Source organism: Chelmon rostratus, chromosome 3, assembly GCF_017976325.1.
Source record: "Chelmon rostratus isolate fCheRos1 chromosome 3, fCheRos1.pri, whole genome shotgun sequence".
Lineage (NCBI taxonomy): Eukaryota > Metazoa > Chordata > Actinopteri > Chaetodontiformes > Chaetodontidae > Chelmon > Chelmon rostratus.
In genome coordinates, this window is record NC_055660.1 from 22,144,407 (window position 1) to 22,160,927 (window position 16,521).

The following is a 16,521-nucleotide window of genomic DNA, read 5'->3' on the forward strand; positions in this document are numbered from 1 at the left end:
CTAGTCTCCTAAACGTAATCTGACAGTAGTTGAAAGTATCCTGCACAGTCCAAGCACAAAAAAGAAGGCCGTTAGAGGAGGCCAGGCCGACAAAAAGAGCAGCTGGAAATGAACTCCAATCAGCATGATCAGAAGGCTGCACGGCAAACGTGCCAAAGAAAGCCAAACCAAAACACAAAAGCAAACACACGCGTGCTAAAGAACAAAAGTCACACTCTGAGGAGGATTCAGCGTTCTGTGCCCGTTTGCTACCTGCCACCTGATGCTTCAGCGTCTGGACTTGGCGTACACAGAGCTGTAGGCCAGGTCCACTTTTGGACAGAAGCGCTTGGTGTGAGCTCTGGCCCCCGTGGCCCCGCACAGGGGACACACATACTGCCGCAGATAGGGACACAAAACATCTCCGGCCTTGTTCTTCAGACAGTGGGATCCGTACACTAACTGGGACTCCCCGTTGTGCTTGCAGAAGCTGCAGAACATGCGCTCAGGTGGGGGAGGTAACGCCTGCGGATCCGGTGATTTGAAACGAGTGGTCTTCTTGCGCTCTTTTGGCCCCCGGCAGCCCGCCGGTCTCGGTACCAGCTTCAAACCCAACGAGTTTGGTGTATCAGCAGGGAAGGAGTCTGAGGTGTACCACAAACCACCAGGTGGACGCTGGTGAGCCAAAGGGCCAGGCAGTGCAGATTCACCTGCTAAATCTGGTGCGCGTTCTGCGCCGAGGTTGCCACTTTGGCAAACTGCGTTAATGCGCACGGACATCAGTGCCTTGCAGATGTCATCCGAATCCGACTGCGGAGCTTTGGAGGCCGGCAGTGGGAACTCAGTGGCAGTGTTCCGGCCCAGGATCTTTCTGATTGTGTCCGACAGTCCTATATAGTCTTTCCAGGGCTGGAAACCTTTGCTGTCCGACTCCATGAACTGTGGCACGTGATGTAAGAGTCCCCAAACCATACCGTTCAATCCAGCTCGTTTTGTCTGCCACACTCCTCTTCAGTGAGGGGATGGAATTGCTGCCTATGTAATAACGATAAAAACAACAAAAACACGTCGCTAAGAGCGCGTAACAAACTTTTGATTGGTAATTGAACACAAGTGGTGATTAAAGGCTTATTCCCCGCCCTGCCAGCCAATCACATGACCTCGTGCATTGCACGTGCAGGTCAACTTCTCTCCAATCAAACTAGTTGACAGAGTGTGTCATGCTCTGCTTGAAACCAAAAAGCCACACAGCTGTTGTTTTTTCAAATCTTTAACTCTTTAAGAATTGGTTTGGGGAGATAAAGCAAGCAACAACCATTAAACCTAAAGGCAGCTTCTACTTTCACTTACAGATGGGAGACAGAGGAAACAATCTGACTAAATGACTGGAGAAACAGAGTACATGCAGATGTTTCCTTACAGGACTGAATGGTTTGGTGGCCTTCAGCCATCACATCTCACCCGTAATTGAACACGTGGCAGATTTTGAACTGACATGTCAGACGGTTGTGAAAACATAAAATGAAGGAACAGATTTTCTGAGAATGGGGTTGATCCGTCCAGTTGAGTTCAGAGCTGTTCTGGCAGCTTGTTTTGGACCAACTCCTTCCTATGATACTTTTATGTTGTTTTTCCTTTGTCACCAATCTGTATGTCTGCTATACTACTGAGTTAATGGAGCTGTTACAAACAGGATGTCTGTAACATGCAGACCTTCTCTCTATTGCTCATATATTTTGTCATCTTTCAGATGTAACAGGATTCAAACTGAGCAGGTCCAGTTCGTATCTGAGGGGGCAGTACCACCTCATGTGTCTTCATGTAACTGAGCCTCTGCATCAGCTTCTGAGAAATTAATGGAAATGTCTATAAAAAAAATACACTCAGCTTGAAAGGCTGAAAGGAAAATAGATGTTCATTTGTTGAGAGGTTGAATATTTGCAATTTTACAACTAACCTAATGGGTTTTCACACATGCATGGTAAATTTTAAACACTGCACAATTTGAAAAACCATATAGATCTTTAATTTGCATGGAAGCAACTAATGGGTGTGTGAGGAAAGTTAGTTCTAATCATTCTGCACTCTTAGTAGACCTGCAATTTATCATTAAACCAACCAAAACTACCAAACAAATTTAGCAGCAGGCCACATTTAAACTTCCTGGTTTAAAGTACGTTACTGACAGGTACCCCGATAGCTGCAATGTTAAGCTACATACCACATAGACAACATCCTTGGTTCAAATCCAGCTGGGGACCGTTGGTGCATGTCTGCTGTCTCACCTCTCAAACCTCTCTACCTCTGTGCTATCCACTGTTAAATAAAGGGGAAAAAATCTTTTATAAACACTTTCCTGGTGTGAATACAAATGATAAGCATACATTGACAATGTGCAAGCAAATATAGTATGGAAAGTGAGTATTGTATTTTCTGTTCTGCTTTCTTTAAAAGAATCTTGGATTCTGGACCATTTTTAAATAGAAGATAAAATTCCCAAGAGGAGTCTTAAGTGCTTGACAGCAGGAAGTATAATTAACCAGCAGAAGAGCACTTACTTAATGGCAAGACTAGATAACAACAGCGAAAATCCATTTTCCCTGTTTTCAAACAGCAGTGTGTCCAAATGGAAAAAAAGATAACACAGTAGGGTAAAAATGCAGTGTCTTTATTGATTATTTTAAAAAGTGGAAATAAAGTACAATATGTTTTTTAATCACCACCTATCGTCAAAATCGTAGTCAAAGTTTGGAGCCTGTGGCGAGTGCATCATCCCATCTGCTTGGCCATCCCATGTGTCAGACTGGTGATCAGTCTGATTGGTTCTGAAGGAAAGGAGAGGAATGACAGATGGCAAAACAATAGCTGTGGCAATGGGAAGGACATAAAACCCATGTAAGCTTTTAAGATCATACAGAAAATATCACTGCAGAGCAAATGGAGCTTTTCTTTAACATACTGTGTAAAACTCCAGTGCCTGCATATTAGCTTCCTGTCTCAGGTTGTAACCGCTAGTGTAAACATTTGACCGAATAATTTGGGCCAAACTGGAGAAAAGTCTATGTATACATGTTGTAACAGCTACTATATTTAGAATACTGTAGCATCAGCACCACACAAGGCCAGGTTTTACTAGTTCAAAGCACTAACATTGCAATGAATGCTTTGGATTCACTGATGAAAACAGACATTTCTTTCACATTATGCATCGCTGTGACAGCAGGTCCTGACTAACCTGCAGTTGTATGACAGATTGAGGGCAGAGTAGAGATCAGGAGTGCTGGGGGTTTCAACTCTGACTCTTCCCTGATGAAATCCAGAAACAGCAGCTGTCCCTGACTTGGTGGAAGACGGAGTAATAGGAAGACAGCCCGATATGCTGGTGAGCCCCAAACCTGAGAAATCTGGAGCCAGAGACGCATAACGCATTTAGAGCTTTAGTAGTAAAATTATTTCAGCACATTAAGAACATCAGTCTCCCACCACTCCACCCATTACTTGACTCACTGACGGCAGTGCTCTCTCTCCTGTTGTTGCTCGGTGCTCCCTTACTTAACAGAGGTGAGTCACACAGATACTGCTGCTTCAGGAGGGAGGCCTTATGTTGCTCAAAATCCCGACGCTGTAGACACAAAATATAGCAATGAGAGAGTAAACAGCAGCCCTTTAAGATAAGATAAAACTTTATTATTCCCAGTCGGGAAATTTGGGCATTACAGCAGCATGTGAAAGCAGTGGGAAGAAGCCAGCATGCTGTGCCCTCTTGTATGAGGAAACTGCTGTAATTGCACATCTGATCTTTGAACAAGGTGTCCTCAGACAGTGAATACAATTTTGCTCTCACAATAGCTGCTTAGCTACCTTATTAATTTTAATGATTTTCAACACCTCCCACCTCATGGCTTAGTCGAATGGCAGCATCGGTGAAGGACTGTCTCTCCCTTTCAAAAGTCCGCCTCTGATGATCGAGCTCTGCCCAGCTCACCTGAAGTCGCTCCCACTCTTCCAAAAAGTAGGAATCAGCCAGTTCAGATGGGACAGGTGAAGCAAGGCTGTCCTGCTGACACAAACCAAGTAAGAGCATTTTGAAGTGTGAAACTAGCAAAAGTTCTTACGAGGAGGTGTGTGTGTGATAGACGATCAAACCTGCAGCAGCTGCTGTTGTAATCTGACAAGCTGCTGACTCTCCTTCAGGTCAGTTTCGAGCTGTGCCAGGAGCTTGTCATGGTCGGTACCAGCACCAGTGTGGCCTGCACAGTCAAGAAAGACCACATACCGTAGTCCTTAGACGAGTGTTTCTCAATCATCAGTTTGTCAAAAATAAATTAAAGCTGAAAACAGAAATCTGGAAAGCATAAATCCTAATATATTCTATTGATATATACATCAAAGCATCGCTTGAAAGATGGTTCAACCTGGATGTTTGCCTTCTGCAAGGACGCCACCCAGTCTTCTCTGCACCTGCCTCCAGCTCTGAACCACACCTCCTGTTACATGGTCACCAAGAACCATTTCAGCTTGATCCAGCATTTTGTCTTCAGTCTGGCCTTCATGCTGAACATCCTCCTCACCCGACAGGGTCTTTGAAAAGGTTAGACTTCAGTTGTTACGTGGAATAATTAATCCTAGATTCAACATTACAACTGTAAAAATAATCTTGAGTTAAAAATAGAGAATTCACCCCTGTACAGTTGTCATGAATGGGGAAATTTGCTATAGAGACAAAAACCGTTCTCTAAACCAGGCTGTAAACATGTTTATTTCTGCTGTAAAGTTGGGCATTTTAATATGGGGGTCTATGGGGATTGACTCAATTTTGGAGCCAGTCTCAAGTGGCCATTAAAGGAACTGCAGTTTTTGGCACTTCCACGTTGGCTTCATTTTTCAGCCTTGGAGGTTGCTGCTTGGCTTTTGATAGCTTTACTTGATCTTCACCAGCAGATGGCGAAGATCATGTAAAGATTCCTAGTTGTCTTGTCCAGGGTGGGTTAAGGGTTCAAGGAATGAATGTTTGAATGAACTTGAAAGCTGCAGAATGGCTAAGAAATGGACTTAGTTTTGGCAAATCTCTGCTTTAATCCCTGCCCCAACTTTACAGAAGTATCTGCTGAGGAAGATCATGTGATACAATTGAAAGATCTGGAACAGACAGTTTTTTGTAAAAAGTAACCCATTTTTTTAAAGCTCTTACTGCTTCCCTACTTACTACTACAAAAGCCCTCTACTCTAACTCACACGCTCCATGTCAACTCTGAGTGCATGAAGTAACGTGGTGAGGCTGTGGCGCAGCTTAGTTGTCTGTCTGAGCTCCGCTTCTCTGCGCTCTAGCATCAGACGTAGAGTTGCCTCTTCTCGTCTGCAGGGTGGGGAGAGCAAGCAAGGATTAGACTGAGACGGAGAGCGCACTTGAAAGCAACAATCAGAAAGCGATGCTAACGGCAACCAACCTACTTTGCCGAAGACCTGAATGATTTGATCGGCTGTTGTCTTTTGCCTCGACCTCCAGGCGGAAAGTTCAACACCTCAATGGCTTAATAGAAAAATGCAGGATGGTAAAAGTTGAGTGGTTTCAGTAAACATTTGTATATAAGCAAGTGGCTGTGTGAGAAATGAATTTGTGAATTTTAACTGCAACACGACCGAGCGAGTCTCACAGGGTCCTTTGTCACGGTGTCTGTCGATCTGCTGCGACAGTCGCTCCTTCAGTCTGTTGCTGTGCTGCTCTCGACGCCTGAGCTCTGCCTCCTGCTGGTTACTCTGCAGCTGCAGACGAGTGCACTGGCAAGAGGGAAGACATGATTTTGAAGAGGGGGAATTAGCATAAAGCAGGGGGTGCCAGCCAAGAGTTGCCCGAGACCACCTTCATACAATTGTTTCACAGTTGCATGTGCATTATAAGCTCCTCATGGGCTGTCCAGTACAACTTACTTTGACCTGTTCACATCTCAGCGTGTCCTGAAGCCTGGCCACATGCTCATCCATCTCTTTTAGTTGCTCCTACGAGATAAGAGGCGTAGTTTTTTTTCCTCCAGAACTACAAGCATTATCCTGTTTCATTTGCTTCATTTTTACCCACCCTGAGAGAGTGTCCTTGCTCTCTGTGCTCCTCCCTGTCAGCCCACCAGGAGGCGCTGTGAGAGGGCTCATTCAGAGGGCTGGGATCCCTCAGCAGAGAGGAGTCTGTAGGTGATAAGAGAGCAGGAAGGAAGGGGCACAATTTAAAACAGAAATCTGGAGGTAAGTGGCCTCAGGCTTTTGGCTCAGGTAACAATATTTCAGGTGAGAGGCCACAGTCTTACCAGAGCACTCCAGGCGTCTTCCAGCTCTCCTCTGACCAAACCTTGACGCCATCTGGGTGCCACGTTCACATATTAGCAACAAGAAAGCATTTTACTCACATGCAGACTTTTCTGGGATGTTATTTTAATACTTTAAATGACAAAAAATACTTGTAACAATGCATCAGTTCACATTTCTAGTGCCTTACCTGAGCAGTAAAACCTCCTCATACAGATGCTGCCTCTTTTATTCCCAGGTGATAGCACTTCTGCTAATTACCACTGACAAAGGGCTAGAAGATTGAAGCTTCAAGGTTTAAAATTAATCAAACTGCTTCCTACCTAAACTTGTCAGAGGTTCGATAGAGTAAACAACTTTTCATATAAGGTGTTTTCAGAAGGTGTTGTGGGCTAAATTCAAAGAAATATCCATGATGGGAAGAACTCAACTGATAATTCCTGAGACACACCCAAACATACATCCTCAGCCAATAGAGGTTTCGCTCAGGATTTCTCAAATCTTCTGTGGAGCATGATTCACGTCCCAGAATTAATGTCAGCATGTGGTGTCACCTGTCAAGCAAATTTAAGCCTGGTATTGTTTTGTTTTCAAGAACATGGGTGGAGCAAGCACAGCATGTATTACCAATATTTGTAGGTTTTTTTCCTCCTTACAAACTTCAATAGATCGCAGTAATCCTTTCTCTGTAGTAAACCTTGTCCATATGAAACTCCAAAGTGGACACACCATGATTTCTGTGAATTTACAGTTAATGGTGCTGCTATTATCCTGTACATTTATGACAGTGTGGCCATGAGTCCACCATAGTTGTTATTTAATCAACTAAATTTAGTCCAGCAGTTCACTGGCCTACAAACAATCACACCATTCACTCCAGCTGAATTTGTACAAATGACTCTTGGAGATGTTTATTCTTGCATACTGAAACACCTTATACTGAATGATCAATGAAATCAAACAAAGAGGCTGCAATCTCTGTGTAACATCTTCTGTGGCCTGTTCGTGTGTTTTGGAATGAACAATAACCTGATATCTTATGAGTCATGAAGTCTCATGCACAAAGTGATACTTTCAAAGAATTACTGATATTCAAAACTCACATACAGTGTCCCAAAAAGTAATTTAATTTCTAAAGGTTTGCCCATAGTAGCAAAGGTAAGAAAGATACAGGCTAACAGTAGTAATAGTTTTGGTTGATTGGAATATGTTTCATGTGTGGAAAACAATTAATGCAACAAGTTACGACAGCATGATTCATTAAATACAAACAATATTTGGACACATGAATATGCTGTTTGGCAATTTGTGTATCTAAAGTGATATACTTTAAATTTGCTACCAAGTGGCACCGCCCAAATAGTGTCAGGCCTGCCTGAAGAGTTTTATTTTAATTTAAGACAGGAACATATGCCTCATATCAACCTCAACAGGCTGTAAAATATATACAGAAAAAAGATGGGCTAAAGGTCATTCAACAATCACACTGATGGGGTTAAAATCTGTACCATGTTGAACCTCAGAATAGTAGTAACATCTTTACCATTGTCACAAATGCATGAACAGTTTAAGACACATTGGTTTAGCTCAAAAGCTCTCAGTATGTCTGTTGACCACAATATGAAATACAGTGTATATATAACACAACATGTTCTTATTCTTGAACAGCACTTGGTTTAAATTAATGTTTGATTGTTTCACACAAAACACAAGAGCAAGTTGCATTTTCAGTAGCCAATCACATGGGCTGAATTTCACTGACTGGAGACAGGCACCATTAGGTCAGTAAATGTAGACCGGACACGGTAAGTACTAGATAAACCAAAACGGCTTAATCATTAGTCAAGTTAGTGTCAACAACAATTTTTTTTCCTAACATGTAGAGTTTGGCCCTGTTTTAATGTAACAGATGGGAGTTATGATACCATTAGTTTTGGCAAACAAGAGAAAAAGCTCCCTCCCCCGAACCCATCAGTCCCATGTTGCATCATCCCAGGAGGAGCTGCTGGTTCAATCCACAGTGACATCAAGTAGAAGTGAAGAAAGCCCTCGACGGATAAATTCAGAAATCCTCCACCTGTCGTTCTGCTGTAGACAGAAAAACACAAGAATTGATAGAAACAGTTAAAACTAATAAAAAAAAAATATAAAAAACTTTTATAGACCTTCTCCACAGCAGACATTTGTACGTCACAGCACAGGTGTTAATAATAAAATGACTGATGCCTGAATTCCATTTAGCTGCTTCAGTTTCAGGCTCCTGGTACTGTTCATAGTGGCCCACTGGGACACTTGACTACAACAGAGACACTGTTAATTATATTAGTGACACCTGTGATTTTCCTACTCTGACAAGTTAAGAATGGTCGCTGTGAAAAAGACCACTTCTCGTAGGTAAATGTAGCTTGGTGACACGAAATATTTGCCTGTATAGCTCCACACAACTTCAGCTTTAACAGAGGTCAAATCAGAGTAAGAGAAAACACCAGAGGGGGTGTAAGAACTCATATGTAAGGACTAACAATTAATAAAATAAAACATGAACAAAATCACAGTGGGATTGATATAATACCTAAATGTGTATCACTGTTTGAAGGAGAAATTTAAGTTGATTTTCCCTTAATGTTCCCTGAATTACATGCAAATGTTCCATTTACCGTGGCTTTTTCTATTTTTCACTGTACTTCATTCATTCATTTGGGGTTTTGGTAATGTGCCTACACTAGCTTGCCTAGTATGACAATCACGTTAACCTGAACTTAACTGTTAGTCCATTATCAAAATAGTCTCCAGTCAATTCCTGTTGACTGACTAACTGATTAAGATTAGTTTAAATAGAGCTTAAACAATTATTTAAAGTAGAATTCAATTTACATGAGAAGTAATCCACAAATGTGAGAATTTGCTTTTGGCTTCACAAGGTGGTTAAGCAGAGGAGTATAAAGCATGGCAGTGCACAGTGATATAAATACACTCAGACCAGCAGCTTTAATTAGCAACATATCTGGAAATGAAATACTTAATTAATCAATTATTTGATTTACAGAAAAATAAGCTGCAATTGCTTTGATAATTTGTAACCTAGGACAGCAAAAATGACTACATATAATATATTATAATATGTAATAATTGATTTTGTGTTTTGGTTTGGGGCTTCACCTATTGATTATTTTCACAAATGAATCTGCAAATTATTCTCTAGATGGGAGAAAGTGAATAACAAAAAATGGCCATCACAGTTTAACAGGCTGACGTCTTCAGAATGCTTATTCTGTCAAACCAACAGCCCAGAACTGAAATGATGTAAAACGTAAATAATATATAACCTAGGACAGTAAAAATTATTACATATATATATATATATATATATATATATATATATATATATATATATATATATATATATATATATAAAATGTAATCTGTAATGAAAAACAATCAATAGGTGAAGCCCCAAACCGAAACATAAAATCAATGTTGAGCTCAAAGTCATGTCAAATTAAATTTAAGACCCATCATACAACTTCTTGGTGGCTCTTTGTGGTGACCTACCTCAGAACAGGGAGCAGGACTTGGGAGGTCTGAAGGGATTATCACTGGAGGGGACCCCGACCAGGAGAGGGTCCTTGGAGGCATTCTGCAGACAGAAGTTCCTCAGCTCAGCAGCAGCCTGGGACACCTGCAGAGCCAGACATGATGATGGCGTGTGTGAGGGGAAACACTGACAGCCCATCACATGTGCAGTATTTGTAATGCTCCAGCTGGCCTGCTGTCAAACTCATTCACCCACAAACACTAACTGGCGCTATTTTGCATAACATTTGCAAGCAACGGCGCAACACACGACCGGGTTTGTCTACTATGTGACTTTTCGAGAGACAATGTTCACCTGTTGCCGTTAGAGGTTAGACCAGCCTTTAACAGCTTTAATCTGGACAAACGTGTCACTTCTGTCGATAGGCTGACACTTTGAGGTGGCTACGCTTTTCCAAAAACAGACAGTTTTACCGCTGCCAGTCGCTAAAACACTGAAGAAATGTGATCGCTTGTAGCTGCGGTTTAGTCGACCAGAAAGCAGTTCGTGTCTAACTTTGGGGCCACTTTGCTGAGCCTATGATGTAAGAGTCCAGTCCGTGAGTCTCCGCCATTCAGCAGCAGGTCGGCTCAGTCTTCCGTGTTTGTGTGTCAGTGTTGAGGGGTTCGTACCTTGATCCTCCTGATACTGGCCTCTAGCCGGAGCTGCTTCACGGCTCTTTGAGCGATAGCTAAGTTATTGCTGGCATTGTTGTTGGACATGACGACGTCTGTCAGCGAAGAAAAGTTGAGGGCTACGACTGAACGTCCACCACTGGGCGGAAATTAACCCCAACTGCTCGAAACCCGACTGGGAAACGTTGTTCCGCCCCAGCTGCGTCAGCGCTCCATTCTATTGGGCTCCGTGCATGTCGATCAAAAAGTGAAGCAGAGTCACGCCCCCTGCATACATGGGCCGTTATTATGAGTTTCCTCGAGAGCAGAGCAGCAGAGTATACTGTGACCTTCAGCTGGAGGGTGAGCTACCACAACACAGCGGTTAATCCCTGCTGCATTTCAAATCAGACATGTTAAGCGTGAGGGTTATTTTTATGTTGGAGCAACAAAATGCATTGAAGTGCTGGAGGCAAGGGCAGCCAAGAGGTGGCAAGTGGTCGCCTTGGCCACCATAGGCCAAAGTCTGGCCAACCCACACAGCACCATATTTTGGGTCATTTCGTCTTGCGCAGAACCATTTCTCCACTGCCGCAGCTCCAGTGGGGACACTTTTTGGCAGCGCACCCATACACTGCACCTCCCCAACCAACTCTGTGTTCAACTCACTCATGTCTGTAGTCTGGGAGATCAGACACATGCTGTTGCTGAGTTTTGCAGAATGTGAAATAAAACCAAAGTCACCCCTGCAGCAGAAACACATTTTATTGACCTAAACATTTATGGTCTCATGAATGGATATGTAAAGAAAAAGGGTTTGTTATTGGCTTTTCATATAGATGGGATGCCTGCACTGAATGAGATCTGATCTCCTGCTGCATGCACAGTGAATTTTTTCCCCATAAAATGCTAAAACTGCCTCAGGGGTTAGGTACGGTGGCAGAATGATTTTGTATTTGATTTTGTGTTGTGTCTGATTGCAGGGCATGTCTTGTCACATTGCTGGAGATGTTTTCTTAAGATGAAGTGTGTCGAGCTTTCTTGGTCACTGTAATCAGGGTTATGAAAGCAAGAACACCAACACAAACCAACTTAAAAACCGCCCAAATAGATAATAATAAACCAAATAGCAGTAATAACAATAATAATAATAGTAATAATAACAGCAACAGAACAAGCTCAAGTAAGAATGGGAGACCGCATTTCAGGTTTTAAATAATTAATCAAAGTAAAAAAAATACAAAACAGGAAAAATATAACAAGCATCTATATTAATACACACATACACATCCATACTGTATATACAGTCAATGTATGTTAAAAAGAGTTCCACATTTTAAAGTTAACACCATCTTTTGAGTGTGTGAAGTATGTCAGATATAACTTATGTTTGTCTGTAACCCAATTTAATAAAATGCATTTTCTTGAACAAATGGACAGCATTTGAAAAGGGTGGATAACAGATTTAGCCAAATATCAACACCCAAGATTTTGCTGAGTTTGTGAGAGTCCTCATGCCAAATGTTGAGACTTTTCACAATGAAATACAAATGTCAACCTCGTGGTGGCGCCAGAGTTAATGTCAGTGGCTCACTGAAGTCATCTGGATTAATCCTTTTACCACCATGGTGCCAGATTAAATGGCTATAATGAATATTTTGTCAACTAGTGAAATAAATGTCAGTCTGGACCAAAGCCGTGTGTCATGGTTTCTATTTGTTTTTACATTTTATTTGTTATCTACTGCATATTCCGCCATCACGGTAGGGTTTTCTTCTAAAAAACAGGGTGATTTTATACCACATGCAAGCATACCAGTTGCATATTTTACACTGTAATGTAGAAAATATGCCACTGGATCTGAAGAATAATCCATGCTATGTCCAAGTAACAGAAAAAAAATGCACTGTAAACAAAATATATTTGCAGTAAGAACTTCACCACCTAATGTAGGAGAGACTGCTGTTGTCATAAAATTCTTGTCAGAAGTGAAAATACCCATTTTCATGGGTTCATTTTTGATAACCATTGAACATTAAACATTCTACATAAATCGGTCTGATTGAGGTCTTGCAAAAAAGTTTGGACTGGCAGAGAAATTACAAGTGGATTTTTAAATGATTTTTACTGAATTTATTTCATGTTCTTCTTATGTCATGTTTAGCAAGAACTATTTACAGACTGAGGGGAGAAGCATGGGCTCTCCCTATTCCTAGAATTATGCTCATTGATTTATGGGTCTGTGGGAGAAAGATACTTATTCATCAATAATCCTTTTTTGAGGAACATTTTGTTTTGTAAGATATGTATTGGTGGATAGGCAGCAGGAGGAACCAGGTAACCACACCCAGCTCATCACAGACACAACCAAAACACACAAGCAGAGAGAGACACACACAGGAAACACGTGGATGGGAAAAACATAGGAACAGGAAAGTTTGTATGGCTAATACCTGAATAAAGACAGTGACTTTGATGTCAAAGCAAGAGAAATAAAGGGTAGATTTGTCCAAAGAGGGTTCAAGAATCATGTTACACATACAGCTAACTGTAAGTGCAGTGTGCTAAACAGAGAGAAAATATTTCGCCTTTCTCACAGAACTAAAGACAATAGCATTTATTTTCTGTGTGAATATAATACTAGAGACTTTGAGAAGGGTTAAGAACGTCATCAAAAAAGCATTAGCGTGACCCTTTATTTGCAGCGTATCCAATATATATAGTCTACTTTTTTCTTCTAGTTTTTGATATGGGTCACATTATGTGGAAATTCGTGCAGTTGGAAATGTCTGCATTCTGGATCTACTCATGGGAGATGGAATATACAGTGTGCTGCCCTTGTTATATGTCCAATATAACTTAGCAGTACGCTAAACACCTTCTGTTCATCAAAACTCTGAAGACAATGATGTGTTGGTCCACAGGTTTATTTATTTGAGAAGGTGTGAAACTGAGAACAAATAAAAGAAACATGCTTAGAATTCTTATTCTCTTTTACATGTTTTTAACATTGCATGCAGAAATTAAATTACTGTTTTTATCAGAAATCAAACTATTTCCTTTTAAACATCACATTCACTTAAAACGTATCTTTAAACGACAAAAAATAAGTTGTAACAGACCACAAGAACACCTGAAAATATAACATATCGACGATGCTTCGTATGGCATGAAATGTGAGCAGATGTTTTAAGATGGAAACAGGCTGCTGGATGAACACTTCTCCTATCACCATGTGCTTACACTTCCCTGTTTACTTTTTCTCTTAAAGGGACAGTGTCCTCACACAAAACAACACATTCACAGAAGAACACTTACTACAACCAGAAACAGAACATACAGATTCTGCATTTATTGTATCTCATTATCTTATGGAATTGTAATATTAATACCTAATTTAGTAAGTTACTTTTGTGGCTCCTGTCCCAACTTGTTTGAAACCTGTTGCTGGCATCAAATTCAGAAGCAGCATATATTTTCAACAATCAATGAAGTTGATGATGTACAACATTCAATCAGGGTTGTAGTGTCAATTCAAGTATCCTGGTGTGCGCTGGAATTCATATATATATATTTATAAACACAGAGAAGAAGAAAAGTATTGGTGCTTTAACTTTTATTATAACTCCATAACATTACAAACATAATAGGACTGAGGAATGATACATAGTAGGGTAAGAGTTGTGTATACAATTTTTATAATTTTATGCCTTATGAATTTTAAGGCAAAATAACATACAATATGGAATTGTTATTATTACTGTGTGTTCCCAGGTCACTCAGGTGACTTCTCCCCTGAAAATGAAAAAGAGATTGGTTATTAATTGCATATAGTTCATTGTGCTGAGATATCAGCCCTGAGACCACCTTGTAATTCATACTCACAACTGATTGGTCCGATGCTGAAAGTTTTCAGAGTCTCAGAGCCAGAAACGGAGCGATGTGTCCTGCCTGTGCAAGACTATGTGGTGGGAGAAGGTGGGAAAAAAAGAGATACCATCACAACTCAGTGTTTAAGTTGCACTGATTACGGATTGATGATACTATTAAAGAAGTAAATGTGTGACTTACTGGAACACAGTAGGAGGTCTTCCTGTCACACAGGCTGAGGTCACAATGAAGGTAAATGCTTTCATCATGCAGCAGGAAGAACAGGGCAGAGAAACGAGCCCGGAGGGACGAGCCGTTCTCAATCACTGACACCTGTCGGCGGTCTGTGGCACACCTGGCAAAGAAGTTGGAGAGGGTCATCACTATACATTTAACCTTTTCCCATTTCCATCACACCATCAAACCATCTCCTGAGGCTCAAGAGGGACACTTACTTGTTCTGGATGAAAAAGTGCTGTATGGAATCATGGGGGTTTGGTGAGGGAGTGGCGTAGCAGGCCTCGAGAACAAGTGCAAAGCGTGGATCTCTCATCATCATCCTCTCAACATCGACATTTATGAAGAGTGGTGAGCCCACTGGCAGGGTCACTGGGCCTGTTGGATAACGGTCAATGAAGTTGGCGCTGCGGTACAGAGTCATGTAGGCTGTGACTTTGGTACCTGAGCCGAAAATGCCCTCTTCCGGCCTGTGGAGAAAATACATTTTTTTTTGTCTTTTTTCCAAGTTCTCTCCATGTTGTCATGGTCATATTTGTTTACGATTATACTCCAGAAAGTTCTGGACATTTCTTGGTCTTTTTGTGTGTTCCTTTCTGGGGTTTCCATGATTTGGACAAAAAACTTGCATGGTAGGAATGCATGCATATACAAACAGTAGGCAGCAACATAGAAATCTTCATTTCCCTATCAGATAGCTTTATAGGCACGTCCTTGCTGAAGTGCCTGAGGTTTCTGGAGTACTTGTGTTGTTGTGGTGCTGTTCTTTAAACCATCATCAGGGGACGAACTGTCAACTAGGTTGGTGGGATCATTTTGCAGTACAGCATTGAATGGGAATTTGATTGGATAACAGATCGTCAAACAACAAACAACCACATCCTTTATGCCCATGCAGCTGCCACTGACCCCAAACCACTGGATGGCATTTGCCACAGTGCTACTGGATTACTTCAAACAGCTATCACACTGATCAGTGTGAATTATATGAAAAGGTTGGATCATATGTAAGTTGCTGAGGTATTTAACACCATTCGTTAAGGTCAGAGTTGATAACAATGACACAAATCAACTACTTATCATCTGCAAAACAAACTAAAATTTGAGATACTAATTCCTGTTAGGTTAGATTTTACCTGCTGATATGAAAAAAAAAATCATAAAGTGTATGATTGCTTTGTGTGACTGACTAATTTTTGAGATCTTATAAGTCATTTGTTATCACGTTTCTCTTGCAAAAGTGGTGAAAAATAACTCTTAACTAACAAATTAATAGCATTTTTTTTTCCATTCTGTGTATAACAACACACAACACTGCTGTTCAGTATGATGAGGATTTGAAAATCCTGCACAGTTGACTTTGGTGACTCCCAGTGGTAATATCAAAAAAGACACTGTGGCAGAAAGCAATGCATACTACATGTAGGTGAATAGTTAAAATGAAGACATAAACTGGACCTAATTTAACCAGGTCTGCCTTAATTTTCGATTGTAGACATAGGAGCTTCATCATTTTACAACCAGTCACATTCAGTGAAAGGCTACTTACGGCAAGCGTTGACTTATAGAGCCATTCAGGGTGACGTCTGCGTCCAGGGGATATACGCAGGAGAAGGGAAGACTCACGGGAACAACAAAGGATGCATTTATTGGGTAGAGAAATAAATTGTTGGAGTAGATGGCATGTGTGCCGTTGGTCTGAAAGACAGAGGGTGATTAAATGATCAATTAGCCAAATGATTATGTCAGCTTGAGAGGATATGCTATGAGCAGCAGCATGACCTGTTTTAGGGCCCTGTCCTGTCCAGGATTTAAGACATTGTAAGACAATGAATTGCCCCTGCCATTTCCTCCTGACCTGACCTCCCTGCAGAAGAGTGAGTGAAAAGAAGTTTCCCATTTGGGGACCAATAACCCCGTCTTAACGACAGTCTAAAGCTTATGTGCAGT

At 41.2% G+C, this 16,521-nt stretch overlaps 4 protein-coding genes across 5 annotated transcripts in view; all 4 read right to left on the minus strand.

Annotated features, from left to right (window-relative positions):
• Positions 1-267: 267 nt before the first annotated feature.
• nanos3 (nanos homolog 3) lies at positions 268-954 on the minus strand. Its single transcript, XM_041934218.1, has one exon. The coding sequence runs from the start codon at positions 949-951 to the stop codon at positions 268-270; it is 684 nt and encodes a 227-aa protein (XP_041790152.1). The 5' UTR covers positions 952-954.
• A 1,741-nt stretch (positions 955-2,695) lies between these two features.
• si:ch211-286b5.4 (afadin- and alpha-actinin-binding protein) lies at positions 2,696-6,330 on the minus strand. Its single transcript, XM_041934447.1, has 12 exons — positions 6,279-6,330; positions 6,056-6,159; positions 5,908-5,976; positions 5,634-5,757; positions 5,431-5,509; positions 5,215-5,335; positions 4,395-4,560; positions 4,126-4,229; positions 3,875-4,036; positions 3,487-3,601; positions 3,211-3,383; positions 2,696-2,794 (listed from the first exon to the last, which is right to left on the minus strand). The coding sequence occupies exons 1-12, from the start codon at positions 6,328-6,330 to the stop codon at positions 2,696-2,698; spliced, it is 1,368 nt and encodes a 455-aa protein (XP_041790381.1).
• Positions 6,331-7,380: 1,050 nt separating this feature from the next.
• On the minus strand, positions 7,381-10,658 carry si:ch211-286b5.5 (uncharacterized protein LOC100003596 homolog). Of its 2 annotated transcripts, none has more exons than XM_041933293.1 (3): positions 10,483-10,658; positions 9,829-9,955; positions 7,381-8,361 (listed from the first exon to the last, which is right to left on the minus strand). In XM_041933293.1, the coding sequence occupies exons 1-2, from the start codon at positions 10,570-10,572 to the stop codon at positions 9,830-9,832; spliced, it is 216 nt and encodes a 71-aa protein (XP_041789227.1). In that variant the 5' UTR covers positions 10,573-10,658; the 3' UTR covers positions 7,381-8,361; position 9,829. The 2 variants fall into 2 exon arrangements, with proteins under 2 accessions (XP_041789227.1, XP_041789226.1); XM_041933292.1 differs by having other exon boundaries at positions 7,381-8,364.
• Positions 10,659-14,239: 3,581 nt separating this feature from the next.
• The window catches only part of LOC121604632 (deleted in malignant brain tumors 1 protein-like), a 60,539-nt gene continuing 58,257 nt past the window's right edge, over positions 14,240-16,521 (minus strand). Inside the window, exons 20-24 of the mRNA XM_041934207.1 lie at positions 16,121-16,269; positions 14,790-15,041; positions 14,536-14,689; positions 14,350-14,425; positions 14,240-14,259 (exon numbers count right to left, since the gene is read on the minus strand). Of these exons, the coding sequence (XP_041790141.1) occupies positions 14,240-14,259; positions 14,350-14,425; positions 14,536-14,689; positions 14,790-15,041; positions 16,121-16,269 (651 nt within the window). The remainder of the gene's footprint in view (positions 14,260-14,349; positions 14,426-14,535; positions 14,690-14,789; positions 15,042-16,120; positions 16,270-16,521) is intronic.